This window comes from Crotalus tigris, unplaced genomic scaffold (assembly GCF_016545835.1).
Source record: "Crotalus tigris isolate CLP2741 ecotype Arizona unplaced genomic scaffold, ASM1654583v1 scf7180000017630.2799268, whole genome shotgun sequence".
NCBI classification, from domain to species: domain Eukaryota; kingdom Metazoa; phylum Chordata; class Lepidosauria; order Squamata; family Viperidae; genus Crotalus; species Crotalus tigris.
The window spans coordinates 448,972-471,500 of NW_024096524.1; the positions used below are offsets into that span (position 1 = coordinate 448,972).

Sequence of the window (22,529 nt, forward strand, 5' to 3'; positions counted from 1 at the left end):
CGTACTGACCACAGAGGCCCTGGTTTGCTGATCTGATGAATCTCTCCCGGTCTCCCTCGAGGAAGATTCCTCCGCATAGGGTGTCCTTGCACCAAGGGGTCCCCCAACACCTGGACCCTCAATGGTTGTAATTGACTGTTTAGCGCTTGAGCGCAGCATCATGACATAGGAGTTGTTCTCATCACGGGCAATCACTATGATTCAGGCCTCTCGTCGCCCGGTGACCAATCGCATTTATGATTCTGCTTGGAAGAATTTTTGCCATTGGTGTAGGAGGCGACAACTGGATGTCTACAAATTAATTATCCCTCAGATCGTAGATTATCTTCTGGGCAGTCTGAACAGAGGCCTGGCCCCTGCGACTATTCGCAGACAGGTGGCCGCCCTGTCAATATTACTCACTTGTGCTGATTCAGTTCCCTTAGCTCACCATCCTAGAATACAAGCCTTCATCAAGGGTGCGTGCAACACCAGGCCTCCCGTAGTACACAGGTACCACTATTGGGAATTGCCTCGCGTCCTTCGCGCTCTAACAAAAAGACCCTTTGAGCCCATAGCTACTGTTTCATTGTGGAACCTGTCTCTTAAGGTTGCATTCTTGATCACCATCACATCAGCCAGGTGTATCTCTGAGCTGGCTGCTCGGTCAGAAATGACCTTTGTATCTTTCCCAGCGATTGGGTGGTCCTTGGTCTGGACCCCGCCTTTGTGCCCAAGGTAAACTCGCTCTTCCATAGAGCACAGGGAGTCATCTTGCAAAATTTTTGACCCAATCCTTCCCATGACTTGGAGCGGCACTGGCACACACTGGACGTCCGCAGGGCACTGCGGCGTTACATGAAGCACACAGAGCCTTTTCGTAGGTCTGAGGCCCTATTTATCTCCTTCCGTCTGGCTTCTCTGGGACTGAAGGTTTCCGCTGGCATTTTTGGCAGGTGGATCAGGGCCTGTATCGCGGAGGCATACCAGTCCTCTTCCCTGCCAGCTCCAAGTCATCTTACTGCCCATTCCACTCGCAGTGCTGTGACCTCTGTGGCATGGGCCACACAGGTGTCCATCGAGGAGATTTGCAGGGCTGCGACATGGTTCTCGCCCTCCCCGTTTGTACGCCATTACAGGATCAACCGCTTCGCTCAGCGGATGCCTCCTTTGGTCGGAGGGTGCTTCAGCAGATGGTCTCCGGGGACACTATTCCAGCCTTATCTGTTTCCCACCCATCGGGACAGTGAGGCTTTGATATGTCCCATTGGTGGATTCTCCATCTCCTGTACTGGAGAAGGGGTGTTGTCTTACCTGAACGTCTTTTCTCAGTATGGAGATGGAGAATCCACACCCACCCTTTAGGTCAGTTAGGCCAAATTCAAGGGTTTTAGAGCCAACACCTCATCCACCTTCAGCCACTTTCGCCCTCGTTAAGACTGGATCTCAGCAAGAGGGGGCGTGTCAAGTTTGGCTACTTGGTCTCAAGAGCAGGCAGACAGAGAAAACCCATTGGTGGATTCTCCATCAACGTACTGAGAAAAGGCGTTCAGGTAAGACAATGCCCCTTCTCCACATTAAATATAATTTTGTTGGAAAGGGCCCATTGTTCAAATCCATTAAGATCTTTTTGGATTCTGAGCTTGTCTTCTGGGGTGTTGGCTATTCCTGCCATCTTAGTGTCATCTGCAAATTTGATGAGATCCCCTTCTATTCCCTCATCTAAGTCATTTATGAAGATATTGAAGAGTACTGGGCCTAAGACGGAATCTTGTGGTACCCCGCACTTACTTCCCTCCATGTAGATGTAGTACCATTAAGTACTACTCATTGAGTATTGTTTGCCAGCCAGTTACAAATCCATCTGGTGGTGATGCTGTCTATCCCACAGTTTTCTAGCTTACCAAGAAGTAGGTTGCGGTCTACTTTGTCAAACGGCTTGCTGAAGTCTAAATATACTGTGTCCACAGCATTTCATTGATCTACTAATTTAGTCATATACTTAGTTCCCAAGTTTTTATTTGAGTATCATTAAGAACATGCATACATACTTTTGACAGAATTGAAGTTACAAGTTATTCAACAATATTTGTTTGTTTGTTTGTTTATCAACTATATAGTTCATATATAGACTACCATCTTACCTTAAAGTAAGATGTTATTCAAGGTTATTCAACAATATTTAATGACTTGACGTGATCGCAATTCTGGCACTTGGCAACCAATTTACTTTTATGATGATGGCAGCATCTCGTGGGCATATGATTTTGATTTGTGACCTTCTCAGCTGGCTTCCAACGAAGTCAATTAGAGAAGCCAGATTTGCTTAATGACCACATGATTTAGTTAACAACCAGGGTAAACATGATTATAAAATTGGTTTCTGTCATGTGATAATTTACTTAAGGACTGCATTGCTTAATCCCAGTTGTTATTGTAAATTGAGGACTGTATGTGGATTATTTCCTTTTGAATATGGTAGTGTATTTTTCCAAAGGTCATTTGACGTTGAAAGCTCTACCAACTTAAAAAAAAACTAATTCCAACTGTAAAATTCAGATTTTTGCTAGTAATTTGACAAAGTAAAGCAGTTAATTTACCATCTGATTGCTTAAGTAATAATTGATTCCAATATGATTATTTGTAATCTACACTATAATTAAACTAAGAATTACTGGTAGATTTATTGATGTATTTGATTTTAATGAAATAATGTAAGATATAACTACCACCTGACAATCTGAAAGGAACTAGAATGTGAGCTTCATCTATATGACAGCTTTTATATCCAATTTATAAGTTCTTTATCAGGTGAATTGGGAATAATAATAATAATAATAATAATAATAATAATAATAATAATAATAATATTGGAAGGGACCATGGAAGTCATCTAGTCCAACTCCCTGCTCAGGCAGGAAACCCTATACCAGTGATGGCAAACCTTTTAGAGACTGAGTGCCCAAAACCTGCCCCTGCCCCACCCCCTCCCAGGGCTACTCACCACCTCCACAGATTGCCCAGGCGGCCCAGCAGTGCCATGGTGGCCACGCCCCGCAGCATCAACTGCATCAATAGAGCACGAGGGCGGAGGCTTGTCCTTGCTCCCTGGCTGCCATGCTTGGGGGCAACTCTCCTCTGGTGGTGGCTGCTGGTGAGGAGGAGGCCATGGGGGGAGGCGGGGCTGGGACGATGGCATGCGTACCCACAGAGAGGGCTCTGAGTGCTGCCTCTGGCACGCATGCCATAGGTTTGCCACCACTGCCCTATACCATTTCAGACAAATGGCTGTCCAGTCTCTTCTTTAAAACTTCCAGTGTTGGAGCATTCACAGCTTCTGAAGACAGGTTGTTCCACTGATTAATTGTTCTAACTGTCAAGAAATTTCTCCTTAGTTATAGGTTGCTTCTCTCTTTGGTTAGTTTCCATCCATTGCTTCTTGTCCTGCCTTCAGGTGCTGTGGAGAATACCTTGACTCCCTCTTCTTTGTGGCAGCCTCTGAGATATTGGAACATTGCTATCATGTCACCCCTCATCCTTCTCTTCCTTAAATTAGACATATCCAATTCCAGCAACCATTCCTTATACGTTTTAACCTCCAGTCCCCTGATCATCTTTGTTGCTCTTCTCTGTACTCTTTCTAGAGTCTCAACATCTTTTTTACATTGTGGTGACCCAAACTGGATGCAATATTTCAAGTGTGGCCTTACCAAGGCGTTATAAAGAGATATTAACACTTCACGTGATCTTGATTCTATCCCTCTGTTAATGTAGCCTAGCACTGTGTTGGCTTTTTTGGCAGCTGCAGCATACTGCTGACTCATATTTAAATGATTGTCCACTAGGACTCCAAGATCCCTCTCACAATTGCTACTATTGAGCAAGGTACCACCTATACTGTGCATTTGGTTTTTCTTGCCTAAATGTAGAACCTTACTTTATTCACCATTGAATTTCATTTTGTTAGATAGTGTCCAATGTTCAAATCAGTCAAGATCCTTCTGTATTTTAAATCTATCTTCTGGAGTGTTGGCTATTCCTGCCAGCTTGGTATCGTCTACAAATTTGATGAGTTCCCCATCTATCCTCTCATCCAAATCGTTGACAAAGATATTGAAGAGCACTGGGCCCAGAACAGAACCCTGGGGCACCCCACTACACACTTCCGTCCATGTAGATGCAGTTCCATTGAGGACTACACTCTGAGTATGGCTGGTCAGCCAGCTACGAATCCATCTGGGGTGATGCTGTCTAAGCCACATTTTTCTAGTAGGTTGTGGTCTACTTTTATCAAATGCCATACTGATGTCCAAGTAAATTATACCCACAGCATTCCTCTGGTCCACTAATTTTGTCACCTGGTCAAAGAATGCAATAAGATTTGTTTGGCATGATCTGTTTTTGACAAACCCATGTTGGCTTCTGGTAATGACTTTGATTGCTTCTAGGTATTCGCTGATTTGTTGCTTGATTATCTTTTCCAGGATCTTCCCAGGTATCAAGGTCAGGCTGATAGGTCTGTAGTTTCCTGTAAAGGAAAAGATATTAAACAAAATAAAAAATCAACAATACCCTCTCCTCAAATTCAATACATTTTTAGATTACACCCTTTTCAAAAGAAATAATATTTCTGAGGGGTCCTTGGTGCTCTCTGAGCTTAGTTGTTTTCTTGCAGCGTTTCATTACCCAAACTATGTATGATCATCAGTGCTAAGGAGTGGGCCTGTGTTTTTGGAGATACAGTTAAATTAATGTTTATTTAAATATATCATTCCATTTTTGTAAGAAGCAATTGCATGCATTAATTCATCTCAGAGATTTTATATTTTCAGTGTGGACAAATAAATTTTATCTAATGCTTTTATTCATTTTCCAGCCCTCCTCCTTTTATAATTTTCATTTTCTTTGGAGGTTTTTTTTTGGGGGGGGAGAGGGATTTAGTTAATTGTAAAAAAGGTCTCAAGAAAAAAACATCTACCAATATAGAGGAATAGGTGTAAAGTCTCATGATCTTGCATACATAACTAGTCTGCAAAAATCTAGAAGACTGCAAAGAAATATAAAAAGTTCCCAAACTTTCTCAGTTCATGATACCTTTAATATCTCAATAATTCTTTCACGGAGCCCCACAGTTCCCAAAATCTGTGCTGGCCTGCCACAATGCACAATTCAGGAACTGCAGGCTTAACAGAAACAGTAAACTCGCAGGGATGCTTTGGTATAATTTAAATTATTGAGGAAACCCAATGATAATAGGCTAATAGTTTCCTTGGTTTCCAAAAATGTATGACCAAAAGAAAAGCAAGGAAAATATCCCAGCAGTGGCCTAAGGCTGGGAAGGACACAGCAGCCCGGGTTTTCAAGGTACATACAATACTTCTCATCTTGGCTTTGCACATCTCAATTCCCACCCACATCAGGACCACACCCTAGACCCTTTGAATATGGAATTGTATTTGTGCTGCTGATTGATTTTTCTTTGGAATATTTTCTTGCCTGGTATCTTTGCAGGGACTGACTTGTATAGTCCTTTTCTTATCTATCTTACCTCTTTTTTTTAAAAATACCTATTAATTTTACCTTACCTCTTTCCCCCAAATTTGCAGGATGGAACAATATTTTTAGCTATTTAATGCTTGCTGCTTTGGAGAAGTGTGAAGGTAAAGTGAGCAGCTTCAAACATTTATCAGAATTATAATGTGCAGTGATACTGGTAGTCCTCAACTTATGATCAAAATTGAGCCAAAAATTTCAGTTACTAAGCAAGACAGTTGTTAATTGAGTTCTGTCCTATTTTATGACCTTCCTTGTCACAGTTGATAAGTGAATCACTGCAGCTGTTAAGCTAGTAACACAGTTATTAAATGAATCTGGCTCCCCTATTCGCTTTGCTTGTCAGAAGGTTGCAAAAAGTGCCACGTGACCCCCGGATACTGCAGCGGTTCTAAATATATGCCAGTTGCCAAGCGTCCGAATTTTGAACATGTGACCTGCAATGGGGGATGCTGCATTAGATAGGTTGAATTATTTATTTTTTAAAAATAATAAAGGTGAAATGATATAAAGCAGGGGTCCCAAACCCCCAGTCTATGGACCAGTACCAGTTCACAGAATGTCAGCAACTGGTCTGCACAAACAAGCACAGTCCCATCCACGAGATGCAGGCAATATACAAAACCACCTGCCCTCTCTCACATAACCAGTCCCTGGTGCCCAAAAGGTTGGAGACCTCTGATATAAACAAACAAACAAACAAACAAAAAATGCCTGAGAATCCATTTGCTCTGATTGACCATCTGGAGTTAAGGCGTCTTCTTTATTTTTATAAGAGTTCATAAAGTTTTGTAAATTGTAAATCTCACATTTGGGAAGGACATATATGATAATTTTTCAAACTGTAATATACTGAATTTATTGGGAAGCGTTCAGTTTTAAAATGGTCACATTGATAATATATAAAAAAGTGAATTGTCACCTGAAATTTAATGACTTGCAGCATTACATTGATTTGCCAAGATTGGACTGTGCCCAATAAATGCAGAAAATGTTCTCTTTTCAAACTTATAATTAGCTAGAAGCATTCAAAAAATGAAAATGTTGCTTGATGATTTCAGAATGCTAATGAAATTATTAATAGCTTATATATTAATCTTTGTGGTAATAGGTAAATGCAGGCAAATATATAGCTGTATTGACGTCTAAAAGATTATTTTAGCCAAAGAAACTATGTTTTAAACTCCAGAGATCAAGCACCAAATCTGCTCATAAATGCTTTAAAAATTGTGGTGCTCATGATACATATTGAAAACATGGTCATGAAATATTATAAACCCCAGATTAAAGTTATTTGCTAGGATAAATTTTCAACTGATATTTATGCAAGCTTTTTCAGTGATTCCTGTGCTATTACTAATAATCTGCACAACTGCCTTTGTTTAATCATTATAGCACAGTAGCTATTGTCTGATAAATATGCCACCCTTCCAAATCATTTTTGCCAACTGAAACATAGTGCTAAATTTGTACTAGCAGCTGGAGTTATTCCCAAAATAAATTGGTGCCACTGAAAAATTAAAATACAGGTGACAGGTTTTATGGTGAATTTTGAATTAAGTCTATACATGTATATTTAAAACTGAGGGGTAATTTTCAAAGGAAAGGCAGATACTGGCGTTAAACAGTATGAAGCAGTTCATTTTGCAAAGAGCATGCATTTTGTTTTTGCTTATAACAACCATTACCATTTGAATGCTTTCCTTTACCTAAATGACTTTCCCATTGATAAGAATATAGGGGAGACTTTATTTGAAAAAGAATTTCACTACATTTAACCTGTTGGGGGCCATAGAGAGTCAAGAACACTGCACTCTTGCTACTAGTCAAGTAACCGGCAGTAAACCTACATGGCACTATGTTATCATCCTGTGTTAGCTAGAAGCACTCCCTGAAGCTGATCTAGGTTGCATAGTCCAGGATGAGGTCTTCATGGGTGCTGACCATAAAAAGTTCATCAAAGTAATGAGGCGAGGAGAGAGCTTGGCGCTCATGGGCAAAATTCAGCACCAAGGACTGTGAACTGGCTCCAGCTGTGACAATAAAACAGCAGGTGGCTGCTGTCATTAGGGGTGGCAGATGAGGCAGGGGACTAACATTCAGTCCCCAAACCCCTCATTTGTTAGCCATCGCCACTCTACCATGCAAAATAGTTTCCATCTCAGTCAATTTTACTTTGCAAAATATTACAGAGTTGCCATATGAAAATCAGAGCTCAGACCTCCAGGTTTCTTTCAACTATTACCACAGAGTTTTACAACATCATACTATGCAGGGAATTTTTAGTCTGGTGTGTGTGTGTGTGCGCGCGTGTGTGTGTGTGTGTGTGTGCTGCCTCCAGCCTCATCCTTTTAGAACAATTTAAAAAGTCTCACTATAATGTTATCATGTGGCATTTTTATTCAGGCATTCATTTGCGACTTAATATTTCCTAGGGCATTGTAATTGATTTATATAAAACATCTCTTTCCCTCCCCTCTCTCTCTCCCTCTCTCCCTCTCTCCCTCCCTCCCTCCCCTCTCCTTGCTTCATGTGTTAGTTATAATGGCATTTGGCTAAACATTAATTTGCAGTTTAGCAAATTTTCTATGAAAAATCAGAATTTTGGAAAAAGATTGTGTGGGTATGGATTTCTGTTTATACTTGCCTACATTTGAAGTGCATTTCAGGTGATTTTGGAAGGAATAATCTTTTAATCAGAGTTAAAGGCAGCCTCTTTCAAATGTTGTGCCCCAGTATCTCATTATGCCACTCCAACAATGTTTTCAATACTTAAATGTGAATAGTAGTATTAAAACAATTGGCCTTTTATTTTCACATTATTAACTGGCAGAGTGCATTAGAGTCCAAACCACATTAATGTGATATCTGTCCTTCAGCCTTTATTACCTATTCTGATGTAGTCCTGAAATTGTCCCTTACTTTTATACGTGATGATCACTCTAAACATTCTAATGCAGGGGTCCCCAACCCCTGGTCCGTGGATCAGTACTGGGCCGTGACATGCCAGCAACCGGTCCGTACAAACAAGGAAAGCCCCGTCCACAGGATGTAGGCATCACACAAAATCACGCCCCCTCCAGTCCATGGAAAAACCTCTCTCCACGTAACCAGTCCCTTGTGCTGGGGACCTCTGCTCTAATGGATATTATAGCTGTTCTTCTAATGTATGATAAATTGTGGTTCCTAAAAGACAGTTGAGAAATAAACTGTGTTGTAAGAGTAGTACAAAGAACTCTCTCTCCATGTAAGTGGAGCAATATAAGATATAAGGCAGGCATTTTTTCATGAAGAAGAAATCTGATTCAAGAAAGAAATTTCTTGCATTTTTTTTTTTGAAAGGTTACAAAACAAACTCTCCATTCATTTTGGAACATAAAGACTATTTTATCCTTCTTGATATTCTATCATGATTATCACTTAGCTAAAAGGTGCTTGCTAAATGTCCTATTTTGAGATTCATTTATTTGTATATTTGTGTATTGTGGGAAGGGGCAGATTCAAAAGACAAAAAAATCTAAACACATAGGTAAAGGTATTTGAAACAGCAGACCCAAAATAGATTAATTAAAAAAAAGAAAAACTTCTAAAGTACCTGGCAACTTCAGCATGAGAAAAAAAAACATTTTTTAAAATACAAGATACTGAATAGAATACTGCTTTGTTTTTAGGTGAACATTTTGGGAATGATAGGAGATTTAGTAAAGGAAGGCACTCAGTTGAGAAAGGTGGTTATATATAATGAATATTTCAGATTTTGTGATAATACCTTGTTTGAAGAAAGTAGTCATTTCTGAACCTTCATATATTTTTCATAATTGTTAAATGATTGTAGAAGCAAAACCCAAATAGAGGTTAAAAAAAAGATGGCTTGTAGCAATGTACTGAATTTACAGTCTTGGTCCTTTGTCAGTTTAAGGGACTATCTTATCTGTTGACTGCTTTATTATTTTGTTGATAAACAGAACACTCTTTTGTCTTCTTTTACATTACTGCTTTGTAGTGATGAAATTATTGGTTCCAAGTTAAGAAGACAGAGAAAGCAAGAACCTTGTTCCTTATCTAAAGGGGAACAGCTTCTTGCAGCAGTAAAATAACCAGAAGCTCAATTTATTCCTGATCTACAAGAGAATGTAGTAGAGAAGATAACACAGATATAATGTTACACAGAGATGTTTATCTTTTTAAAAGTTCTTTTTCAAGATTTACAGTCTTCCTAAAAAAAGTCTGAATTCATGCAGATAAAAAGTGCAATGAATGAGGGAAAAAAGAACTTTCTGGCAACAAACCAGCACTTTAATTCCTTAGCTTAGAAAATGGGTAAACTAAAAATGTTGGTGATTAACATGAAACAAGAATCAGCCAATATGTCAGATAAACAATGTATCATGTATGTTGAAAAAGTACTGAAAAATAAATTAAAATGTTCAAGATGTTGACCTATTTATGGGTCTACTTCATAGAAATAATTTAGTTTTAAAATACTTCTTACAATGTTGAGAAAGATGAGTTATCAACAGTCTTTATAGAAAATTTATAAATAAGATCTTTTCAGTGTAGCAGAAATAAAAATTGTAAATTGAAACCAATTATCATGTGTGTTTATTCTAAAAATCTGTGACTATTGCTGTACAGTGTTTTGAGATCATAAGATAGCAATAGCTCTTAGACTTATATACTACTTCATAGTGCTTTACAGCCCTCTCTAAGAGGTTTACAGAGCATATTGCCCCCAACAGTCTGAAACCTCATTTTACCAACATCGGAAGGAAGGAAGATTGAGTCATCTTTGAGCTGATCAGAATCGAACTCCTGTCAGTGAGCAGTGAGTTAGCTTGCAATATTGCATTCTAACCACTATAACACCATGGCTTTAAGCTCTTCAATGCAAGGTCATATTTTGTATTTTTCATAGCAAACACGGTCTTTGTCTGTCATGAACATGTATTTCAAGGCTACCTCCACAAGTGCTTCAGAAGTGGAGGCTCATTTGGCAGCAAAAGTGAAGGTGTTATGTGCTCCTGGCTACTTTCCTTCGTGACCAGAGGCAAGCTCGCCTGACTAATAACCAGCCAAGACACAGTGAAGGCTTTTTGTTTCATTTATTGCAATAAGTAGGGAGAGAAGCTATCAAAGCTTGGTTCTCTCCAAAGTTTTAACCCAAAATATTTCCTTCTTTATACATCCCTTGTCCCGGCCACCACATCCCTCCTCTTTCCCCATTGGCTGAGGTACTATGAGGTTACACTCTTTCCGACTGACCCCTACATATTTCCTGCTACATACTAAATCATACATCACATGTACATTAAAATTAGGAGATAATTTATGCAAGGTGTGTCAGTTAATATTAATCAATTAATTGCGCATACTCAGTTGCCTGAGTTCTGGCCCCCCTTTTTTATGACTTCTTAGAAAAATAGGTTCTTTCCTGTTTTGCTAGTTATCTTATATTACAGATGTTTTCTTCTTCCTTTCCCCACTCTTAAGACCCAGCTTTTTTTGCCTACATATTTCCTTTACATCCTTTCTTTGTTAACCTTTCCTCTTTCCCACCATAGCTCTCTACTCAGAAAATTTCCACTGCAGCAAATTCAATTTTAAATTTCTCTTTCAATATTAAATTTTGAAGACCTTTCTTTTACTTCTATCAAAGGGGTTTGTTGATTTTTCCCCATGTGGATTTTGGTTTGAAGAAGGTTTTGAGTTCTAAGGATGCAAAAAAGTATATTAATCTATATTATAAATTAATTTATTTTATATTTCATTTTTATTCTGTCCCTTGGAAGTTTCCCTTTTAGTTTTTGTTTTATATTTTGCTTTACTTTTATTATTTTTAAAAATATTTTTATTCATGTTTTTCAGTGTTTTTCTCATTTGTTATTTTCATGTCTTTCTTTTTAGTTCTTTAAAAAGTTTGTCTCAGGTAAACCATTATTTTCTCTGTGATTTCCTTAGCCTATGGAAATATTGTATTTTCCATGAGACTGATTCCTGACTTGGTTATTTTTAGTAACTAATTTCTGAGTTTATTTGAACCGATCATGCTCCAGCATGACTATTAATTATTATAAGAAAAAGTCATCTCATATTTTTCAAGATACTTATTTATCTCATTTTTTTAGAAAAATGCCTTTTTTATTAAATATATCAAATAAGACATTGAAATTATTTTTAATAAATAGACAAATAGAGTTTAATGCTTGTTTAGAATACTTTTAAGGAATCTTTTTGTGATCACATCAGTAATGGCATACATTTAAGGAAAAATAAAGCTGAAGTATTTAAACAAGAAATTTGGAAAATAAAGTCAAGGAATTTTTGAGTAAAGACAACCTCTACTAGAATTATATAAAGTGCTAATGTCTGCTAAATTGAAATTCAATTTTCTTTATGTTCTTGAAAGAAAAATATAAAGAAAATATTTATATGTATAATATAAATGAAAATATACATACAGTACACATTAAATCATATAAAGCAAAGTTATGTGCAAGGGGAAAGGGCTGGTAAATTATTGGCTTCTCAGCTGAAATGGCAGCAAAATAATTACATATCTATTATTAAGGATGCTCAGGGCAAAGTATATAATAGCTCAGATTTAATAAATCAATTTTTTTACCCTTTGGTACAATCTCTGTTTGAAAGTAGCAGGTAAATCTTTTTCTTTTTTTAATTCATGGTCTAACATGGTTTTAATACTTTAGATGAGCTTCTTCCCAATCAAGTTTATCAAATTTTTAAAGAAATTAAATTATTACAAGAATTTGTGTTGCCTAAAACTAGATAATGTCAGTGTCTTCAGTTAGTAAGTAGGCAAAGCTTTAAATTATATTTAAATCACATCGCTGTGACCTCATGAAATGCAACCAAGATAGATCTAATTGTATGCTGAAGCTTGCTTTTATTTATTTCCTGTATCCATGTTCTTCATTAAAAAAGTTTTTGATATTAAATCCAATATATATATAAATCAATATTAGATTTATACTCTGACTTTTGTGTTGCTGATTATTGCGGTCTTACAACAAATTTTTGTTTCAAAATGATTTATATATTTTGATCATCAGTTATTTTATGTTGCAAATTGTTTTGGCCACCATTTGTCTTGGAAAATTGGCATATAAATTAAAATGAATTTGAGCATATCTTCTTTAGCAGTAAGAAAAAGGTGTTGAGGAAATATTTTCCGTATAGTAATTTTTGTTCTTTGTTTTATCTTATTACCCTTTCCCTTAGATATAAGCCTTTTATTTAAAAAAAGTTTTTTTTTCTTTTTCTTTTTACAAATTTAACTGATTGCTCTCAGCATTTCTCACACTGATGGCCTGTTTCCATACAATTTCCATTCTTTCCAGACAGTTCAGCTAGGAATCTCCTCACTAAGGGAGAATGGAGTCTTAGTCCAACACATCTAGGAGGTACCTGGTTAATATGGGCAAGCTGAAATACAGCTATGGCAGTGCAGAATACAAAAGAGAAACAAACGTGGAGTGATACGATTGATGTAAAATTATTAGGTATATCTTTCTAGAATAATTTGAAGAAGTTGAGTTATTTGTATTCCTCTATTGTTTTCTACAATCCCAACACTTTACAGATGTTTAGATTTAAGTGTGGATTCAAATGTTTTGAATTCTTAGAAGCACCCATGTTGATTAGGGAGTACTGAGAAGTGAAGGCCATACATCTGAAGGATACTGTGTGTAAGATGAGAACAAAATAGAGGCTAGGAGAGTGTTTCTCAGCCTTGGCAACTTGAAGAAGTGCGGACTTCAACTTCCAGAACTCTCCAGCCAACTCTAGCCACTGAGCTAGGAAATTTATAGCATTACTACTTTTTAAATTTCCAAGTGCTGGAAAAATTCTTATTTGAAGTTGCTAACAAAGAACCATGTTGTAACTCTGAACATTGCTTTAGAATCGAAAGTTTAGATTTGGACATTGGGGTTACCTGTATTTAAAGGTAGATATTTTCTAATTCTTAACCTTCGGGTTGTATATCATAAATTATGAACAATCTAAGATTTTGAAACATATTAACCATGGCTATGGACAGATTTTAGGCAATAAAAATAGAAGTATATAATTAGTTATATATTGTATACTAATATATTACTTATTAACTTCTGTATTTTTTATATAAAAAGGAACTGAGATGAACATTATATCTCTGGGGGATATATTTTGGGGAAAACCTTTTTTTAATATAAATTCATTAGCAAGGAACAGTAAAGTGCAATATATATTAAGGTATTACTCTATGCTGAAGTGGTTGTAGGGAAATAGTTTAACAAGAACATGCTGTATAATCTTGACAGATGATTTATTTACAAAACCTGCAGTAATGAAATTCTTCAGCTGTATAATCTGTAGTCAGTTTAAATGTAACAGCTGCAATGTGTTTTGTTGCAGGAGTAAACTTGTAGAACTTCAGTTGCTTTCTCCCATCTTATATCAGTAAGTGGAGGAACTGAGATTTGTGTTTTAAACAGTTAATACTGTAGTTCCCTGTTGCATCCAAATGTGAATAATTATGGTTCGTTCTAACAAGCCATAATTTAAGTAAAGAAAAAAAATCTCCATGTTTTATATCCAGAAGATGGTAAAGATTATTATGTATTATTTTGCTTTTTGTTATTTTATTAATTTTTCCTTTCCTCAAAAGAGACAAGGGTAATGTCTAAAATTATACATCATGGTTCCATGAGGAAGGAAGGGAGGGAGGGAGGGAGGAAGGAAGGAAGGAAGGAAGGAAGGAAGGAAGGAAGGAAGGAAGGAAGGAAGGAAGGAAGGAAGGAAGGAAGGGTCTATGGGCCCATTCATGAATCTATGGATTCATTTTGTTTTGTTTTAGTTGCAATGGGAGTCAAGCAACCTATCAATTTGTGTGTGTCTGTGTACATATATATGTGCACAGATGTCCATATGGATATGTTTACTGTTCCTTTGCCTTTCATTTTCCCAATGTAGTAATAGTCTTATTAGACAAAATAATAAGTTGTTTTAAATTTGTTTTTTTACAGTTAATAATTCAATTTAAAAAATAATTCAGAAAACTAAAATTTTAAAAATCTGAAACATTATATTACAAGCTTTAGCAATAAAAAGTTTTAACTTAATAAATGCAAGATATAAACAGAAAACTCAACCTATATAAAAATCATGCTAAAATATATTTTGGTATGATGAGGCCTGCAAACCTTTTGGTCACATTTTCCAAATATGAGAATTCACTCAGAACTTGATTTCTTATGTGGTATAATTATTCTATTAATTAAATAATTTATATTAACTAACTCCGATTTCTAGATTTGGCTACCCTAAGATTCAGACAGTGAGATAATCTCTTCTCTGAAAAGAGGATGACAGGAAGGAAGACAGTCAGGGCTATCCATTTCATTTGATCATGCAAATAATAATTCTCTTACATCTTGAACAGCACATTTTGATATCACAGACACAGCAATGGAGAGCATCTTGAGAGACAGTTCTCCCTTTTTTGAATGATATAGGAATATGCAGGAAGAACAGAGCTGATTGATAGATAGTGAGCAACTCATCCATAATCATCTGTCTGATATAGACGGTAAATTATTCTGAAGATTGATGCAGGTCATTGAACAGCACATCAACAAACCTATTGTCCATCATTCTGCTCAAATGGAGTCTGGGACACTGACAGATAGTCCACCATAGTCTACATAGAGCATGAAAAGGTACACAAAGGTTCTTTTTTAATATTGCAGCAATGCAAGACGTTGCTATCTCCCGTATCATTTTTACATCAACACAACACCAGCTTGTTTCTGCAATCCTGTTTTTTAGGCAGTAAGAACCAAATCGAACTATTAAATGATTCTTTCATGTAGTGCTTTTTCAAAACGAAAATATAAACTCTACCCATATCTAGCTGAAACTAAATGACCTTACTTTCAATAAATCTTATTTCTATGGTGTAGAATTTATTTTCAGCTTTATGTGCTTTTGTTCATATTTTATACTGAATCTTTCAAAGAGTTTTTATTAATATTTGATAATCCCAGATTAACTATCACTTTTTGGATTTGTCATAGTTTTATAGACTAATGTACATTGTCATGGATATCTGATTAACTCTGCTTCATGCCTTTTGGCATATGTATAAGGAATTGTACAATAAAATCCTCTTTGCTGATTTTTAGAATGCTTTTATCATTTCTTAGAATTACAATTTTTAAAACTGAATTAATAGAGGGAGAAAAAACACACCCTTTTCTCTAGCTTCAAGTATTCAGCGTATGATCTCTTGTGTCAAGTGATTGTGAAAATATTATGAATAGAATTTGGCTTTAAGGAAAAATGGTTTTCTCAGCCAACTAGGCAGCAGTGGTAGGATCAAATATGAGCCAAAATTTCTGTTGCTAGTAAAAATACAGGTTGTTCACTTTGATTATCCAAAAATTAGCTAGTACTAAGATGAATACTTTTGATCATCAGCTTTTGTTGGTGATACAATGAGCTTGCAATGGATTCAATACATAAAAGATTGGTTGTTAAAGAAGCATCCTTTGCATACCCAAGATTAAGAATGATTTAAAACTGATCTTTCAGATTGATCAATATATATATATATATATATATATATATATATATATTGTAGACTGAAATTTTATGGCTTACCCTCAAATTCCCATTGTGTTTAAATGGATGCAAAAATAAATTCACCATTTGTTCCTAATGTCCAAAATTAGAAACTCTCCTGAAAACTCATTCAATGTGATTGGTTTTTTTCCCTCCTCAAATACATGCTAAAACTCAAGCAGTCATTCTTCAGATTTGCTGACTTCGCAGATTTGTGCTCATTTATACTTGTCATGGAAAGGTAGACATGCACTATATTAGGCTGTATTATGTATTCAGCCAGTTTAAATACATAAGATTCAATGCAACCTTCCATATGTTCGTTAAATAGTTTTTACTTAAAAATTTAGGGGACTTTGAATGTATAAATCCAAGTTTCAGACTCAGGCTGCAGATTTTATTTTCCAGATTAATTTACCACAGCTTTTATTTGTCTCTCGCTAATATACAAATCTTTTCAAAATAATAACTAACAAAAATATAGATAAACAACTCTTGTGGTCTCTAGGGAAGCAGTGCCTTTTACACAAATGTTTTACATGTTTAATAGAGGGATACCATAGATAATTTTACTTCTTAAAACAAAATTTCTATAATTATTCCTGCATAGCCTCCCTAAATGCATTAAAACAAAAGCACAGGATCCAATCCCTCCCTCCCTCCCTCCCTCCCTCCCTCCCTTCCTTCCTTCCTTCCTTCCTTCCTTCCTTCCTTCCTTCCTTCCTAGAAAGCTTTTACAGGGCATGCTGCTCGAAGCACGAAACTGAAAACACCAGCCTGAAGATGACGAATGGGACTTCGTCGAAACGTCGCCAAGACACTTCCAATTTTACGTGGGAGAAAACCCGAACAACCAAAGACCTACATACAAACACCCGCGAAAACCTCAGAAAACAAATATATATATATGTGTGTGTGTGTGTGTGTGTGTGTGTGTGTGTGTGTGTGTATGTATAGGAAATGTACTATTTCTTGCCTTTCATAGCTTTTATATTACATGCTAAGGTATTTTATAGATCTTGTACTGTCCATTAGTGGAAGTATCTATAAATGAATTCAACATTTAATGTTAAAAATCTTATAATCTGCCAGCTTGATTTGTAGCCCGTCATATCATGGAATACTAATTAAAATCATATTTTTGCATATGTCATGCCTTTCATGTACATATGCAAATAGACTTATAGTGCCTTTCAGCTATTAGTAATTAACTTTATGAAGGACAGCTGTAATGCATAATTAACAAAAATGTTTGCAAGCCCTTTTCACACTGAAAGTAAGAGCAGTAACTTATTATTTTTGTTCCTGCACTTGTATTTTGTGTTTTCCAGCCTTGTGTTAGTTACTATGATTGCCATTTTAGTTTGACTGTTCTGCTTTATGTTACATTTTGCTTATGTTATCAAATAGTTAAATTTAATATAAATGATCAGTGGAAGTCTGTGCCATTACCACTCTGTTTTTCATTACAATTAAACCAGGTGTACTACTTTGTCTTGAAAAGATTTCAATGACATCTGAATTTGAAGGGCAAGATGGGATTAGGAACATGTATGTCATGGGCATAGTGTCTATTTTGAGTACTATGTCTTTTTCTGGCCGTACATGAATGCCTTCAACACATGATGAGCAATCCCAGGAAAATATGGGCTTTGTTTTAGTTTTCCCAACAGATGCATACTTCAAATGATACCTTGCTTTTCAAATTTGCATTGTTGCACAACTCTGGTTCTTAATATTAGGCATAGTTTTCATGTTTTGATATCCATCCTTACTTAGTTTTTGCTATCCTGATGCTATTAGGTTTGAATATTTCTATATGTAACAACAAATTAAGATTGAAATTACTTATATCCCTATCTTTGTAGATAATCAATACAGGTGTGCATGTGTTGTCAGAAAGGGAAAGAGAGAAGGAGAGAGGGAGAGAGAGAGAAAGAAAGAAAGAACTGTCACACATATAGACAGTTCAGCTAGTGGCCATCAAGTGTGGCATATACCACAGTGATGCATGTCCCTGCTGCTGTTCTGCATGAGCCTGATCCCCCTCAGCCAGATAATCACAGGGACTGGATATGGATACAATTCAAGAATGGTTCTACCATCAGCTGCCTACTTTATATGGATGATATCAAGTTGTATGCTAAGTATGAACAAGATGTCAACTCACTGATCCATCTGATATGGATCTAAAGTGAGGACATTGGGATGTCATTTGGATTAGAGAAGTCTGGCTGGTTGATAATCAAGTGGGGGAAGGTAGTTAAGGCTGATGGGATGAAACTACCAGCAGACCATATAGCAGATATACAGACCAGCTTCAGATACCGTGGTATCCCATAGTCACTTGGGAACCATGAGGACAAGGAAGCAAAGAAGACAGCAACATCCAAATACCACCAAACAATAAGACATGTCCTGAAAAACCATCTCAATGGAAAGAACAATATCGATGCCATCAACATGTACACCCTACCAGTCATTAGATACCCTGCCAGTACAGTGAGCTGGCCATATAAGGACATAGAAGTTGTAATGTGAAGACCCTCCAAACAATATATGGAGGTTTCCACCTCAAATCCAGCACCCAGATATTATGCATCAGTGGAAAAAAGAGTAGGTGGGGTCTGGTGAGTGTCAAAGACACAGTTCTGGACAAAACCCAGAGCATCCAGGAGTTCATTAGTAAGAATGCACCCAAAGATGAGCTGCTGACAGTATGTCTGAGGAAGCAGCAGACATGGGAGAAAGATCACGTGCTATGGCAAGACCAGACCCTGCATGGGTCACTGGGCATTGTATTTGATGGTTTATTATTGTTTCTAATCATGTCAGGAAAAAAACAAATTTAAATGTGTATTCTATATTTGTACAAGGGAATGCAATGGCTCAGCGGTTAAAGATACTGAGCTTATCAGCTGGAAATCTGGTAGCCCAGGTTTGAGATTTGAGTGCCTCTTGATGGGGTGAGCTTCTGTTACTTGCCCTACCTCCTGCCCACCTAGTACTTCAAAAACATGCAAATACTAGTAGACAAATAGGTACTACTTTGGTGGGAAGGTAACAGTACTCCATGTGTCTCGGCATATAGTTATGCTGGCCACATGACCATGGAAATATCTTCAGATAGCGTTGGCTCCCTCCGCTAAGAAACAGAGATGAGCGCTTCCCCTAAAGTCAGAAACAACTGGAAAGGAAAAATCTTTACCTTTACCTTTATATTTTTATATTTTCTTAATGTTGCCTCTCTTCCACGTTTATTAGGCTCTAGCATAACTATTATTTCTAAACTATATTGTCTTTCAAGTTGCATGTATATATTCGTTAATTCTGTCTAAACTGAAATAATAACCAAAATTAATTTTGTTTTTCAGGGTGGCATTTGTAATGAAGAAACATCTAAACACCCACTTACTAGGAAAACATGGAGTAGGTACACCAAAAGAAAGGTAAAATAAAGTAACAGTTTTACAGTGCATGTGTTTAGTTAATAAATATTATAAGAATATTATATTGTAATGGGTCCATGTTTGTCTCCATACACATAGGAAACAAATAGATATATACCGAGAGGTAGATGGATAGATAGATAGATAGATAGATAGATAGATAGATAGATAGATAGATAGATAGATAGATAGATAGATAGATAGATAGATAGATATTTTATATAAAGGGATATATCCACCTTTCTCATCAGTTGATTTTTCTGTTGCTATGGCCCAAATGAGGTCTTGATTCTGTAGGGATGTTTGAAGTAGGCATACAAGTACTAGGTTTCCTGCCCTATATATTATACCTATTGACAACCACTGGAGACATAATCAGAAGAAAACTTTTTGTTAGCATTTAGATAGTCATTCATAGTAATAGAGCTGAGGTTTTTGAATAGAAGGTGAAATGACATTTTTTAGGCTGTAAATCAAATTCTCTTGCTCTGGCAGAATCCTTTAAAAATGTCAGTGATGAAAAGCCTAGCCTATAAATTAATGGTTAAGCTAATCAAATCTAATCAAATTAATCAAAATCCAATTTTGACATTGAGACTGAAAGGAATGATGAAGGGTATAAGTTTCTCCCTTACTCATAAAGCCTTTTTTTGTGTATGCTTTTATACTATACTTGGGAAACTGCATGGTTGTAATATATATGGTTTCTATATGTCTGGCCCATTGAATACGTACAAAATGTCATTTTAAAAGTATGGTTACCTATTCAAAAATAACATTGAGCCGACAAGCCAGAAGTACAGCTGCACCCATGCATAGCATTATGGATCCATATATTATACAGTTGTTTTTCATATTCTTTCATTAGAAAGAAGCTAATGGAAAAACCAGGATGATTCAAATTCATTTTTTTATTTAGTGCAAAACAGTTTGCATATCACTGACCTTTATCTATACTTGTTATTAGCTCAAAGTTCCCCCATTTCCATTGGTACAATGACTTTGGTATAGAATAAGAGGAAGGAGCAAATACTTACCATATCTCTCTGCCTGCTAGTCAAGGACAATTTGGCAATCCATTGTGCTACCATGAGGAATCAGCAATGACTGTTGGAGACACTGTAAACATCATTTAGTGTGGAATTACAGGGTGATTAAATCTAATATAGTCTGGGCTGTCTGTCTGTATAACCACCTTCAGAATTTGGTTTGACATTTCTAAGCGCTGCATTTTGATGCTTTCCCCAAATACTGTATAATTCTTTCTCAAGGAAGAAAATATATGTTAGAAGCCACCAGTTTTCATATTTCCAGTAATTCATTTCTTTTTGTTAGATTTTAAATAAAATATTTAAAAATCTCTTAAAAGCTCACTGGCGGTGGATTATGGATGTTGATCAGATTAGGAGGGCATTACTTGGGGAAAGTTGACAAAGATGATTTAGCTTCAACTGTTTTTGGTTCTGATTCGCTAATTTCCTTAGTACATAAATTATGCTCATTAGTTTTTAATTTTGCAGTTGACCCCTGGTGTTTCATAAATTATATTTCAATCATATTTTATACCAACTGGTATTTAGATCACTTTCAATATCTCACGTTTTATATACAATATGAATTTTCCCAAGCCAGGCTCATTCTCGTTGATGCACAAATATTTCTCAAGGGCTCTCTATATAAAAAATGTTGTTATAGATGTTCGTTCTCCAGTTTTAAACTAGAAGATGGTCATGATTTTCAACAAAGCAGAAAAAGCAAAATTGCAACTAAACTTGATACAAGCGATAGAACAATAGTTCTTCTGAACATTTAGATGGAGTTGCTTTGTCAACTGATGGGCTGTATTGGATGAGAACTCCTTGTTTTCCCCTTCTTGTTTTCTTTCTGTGCTTTGCGTCGGCAAGTTCTCTAGTATGAGATATGGCAGTAAGATATTCACAATAGATGGGTATCCTAAGTGCCCCAGGGAGTTACATAGTGTAGAAGACTAGGCTGTTTGTCAAGACTTCATGACGAAAGGTGGAAGTGATAGGTCACTTCCTCCCTGGAGGACACTGGTTTGGTAAATTGCTAAAAAGAATTCTACCACGTCTTCAGCAATCTAAAGCCTTGATTCCCTCAAGCTCTTCTCTGCTTAATAGTTGGAAAACAAGCATGGCTTCAAATCCAGGCTCTAACTCAGCGGTTCTCAACCTGTGGGTCGGGACCCCATTTGGGGTCGAACGACCATTTCATGGGGGTCGCCAAACAACGCAGTCTGCCATTTTTCCCCCCTTTTCCTTAGCTGTGCTACTCCCTTTTATTCTATTGGCTTTTGAAAGCCAATAGAATAGACTCTCTTGAATAGAGTCTAATTCTATTGGCTTTCAAAAGCCAATAGGAATTGTCCAGGCTGTCTCTGCCCTGCTGAGCCCGCCAAAAGTCCCATTCTGCAAACGTTGCTGCAAGTTGTCTGCAGCGAAGGTGAGCTGTCTGGAAGTTTCCACCCCTCTTGCTGAACAACTACTAAAAATGTAAGTAAAAGAGGGCCGGGGTGGGAGGTGGGAGGCCAGCGGGTGCAGAGAGAGTTGCTGGCGTGCGTGGGGCCCGGCGGGTGCCTTACCTCCCTTGGGCTAGGCCAGCTGGTGGCCCAGCCGGTGGTCAGCCTGCTCCGTCTCTGCCGCTTGCCAGCTACGCCTCAGCCGGTGCAGGGGGAGGCACCACGCATGCGCGGCACTCCCGGGCAGGGAAAGTCCTCGACTTACGGCCGGTTGGATAGTCCTCGACTTACGACTGGTTGGGGGTCGCGGCATTAAAAAGGTTGAGAACCACTGCTTTAACTGCTATTCTATAAAATCACACCACTCTATGCTGCTGTGTAGTTATCACAAGAAGGAGGAATTGAATGGAATAACACTTTCCCTCTATATCCACATACTGTAATAG

The 22,529-nt window shown here is 37.0% G+C and overlaps 1 protein-coding gene across 1 annotated transcript in view; it reads left to right on the plus strand.

Moving 5' to 3' along the window:
• Window positions 1–22,529, plus strand: part of ZNF407 (zinc finger protein 407) — a 366,378-nt gene that overhangs the window by 142,221 nt on the left and 201,628 nt on the right. The window contains exon 4 of the mRNA XM_039334397.1: window positions 19,530–19,604. Coding sequence (XP_039190331.1) covers window positions 19,530–19,604 — 75 coding nt within the window. The remainder of the gene's footprint in view (window positions 1–19,529; window positions 19,605–22,529) is intronic.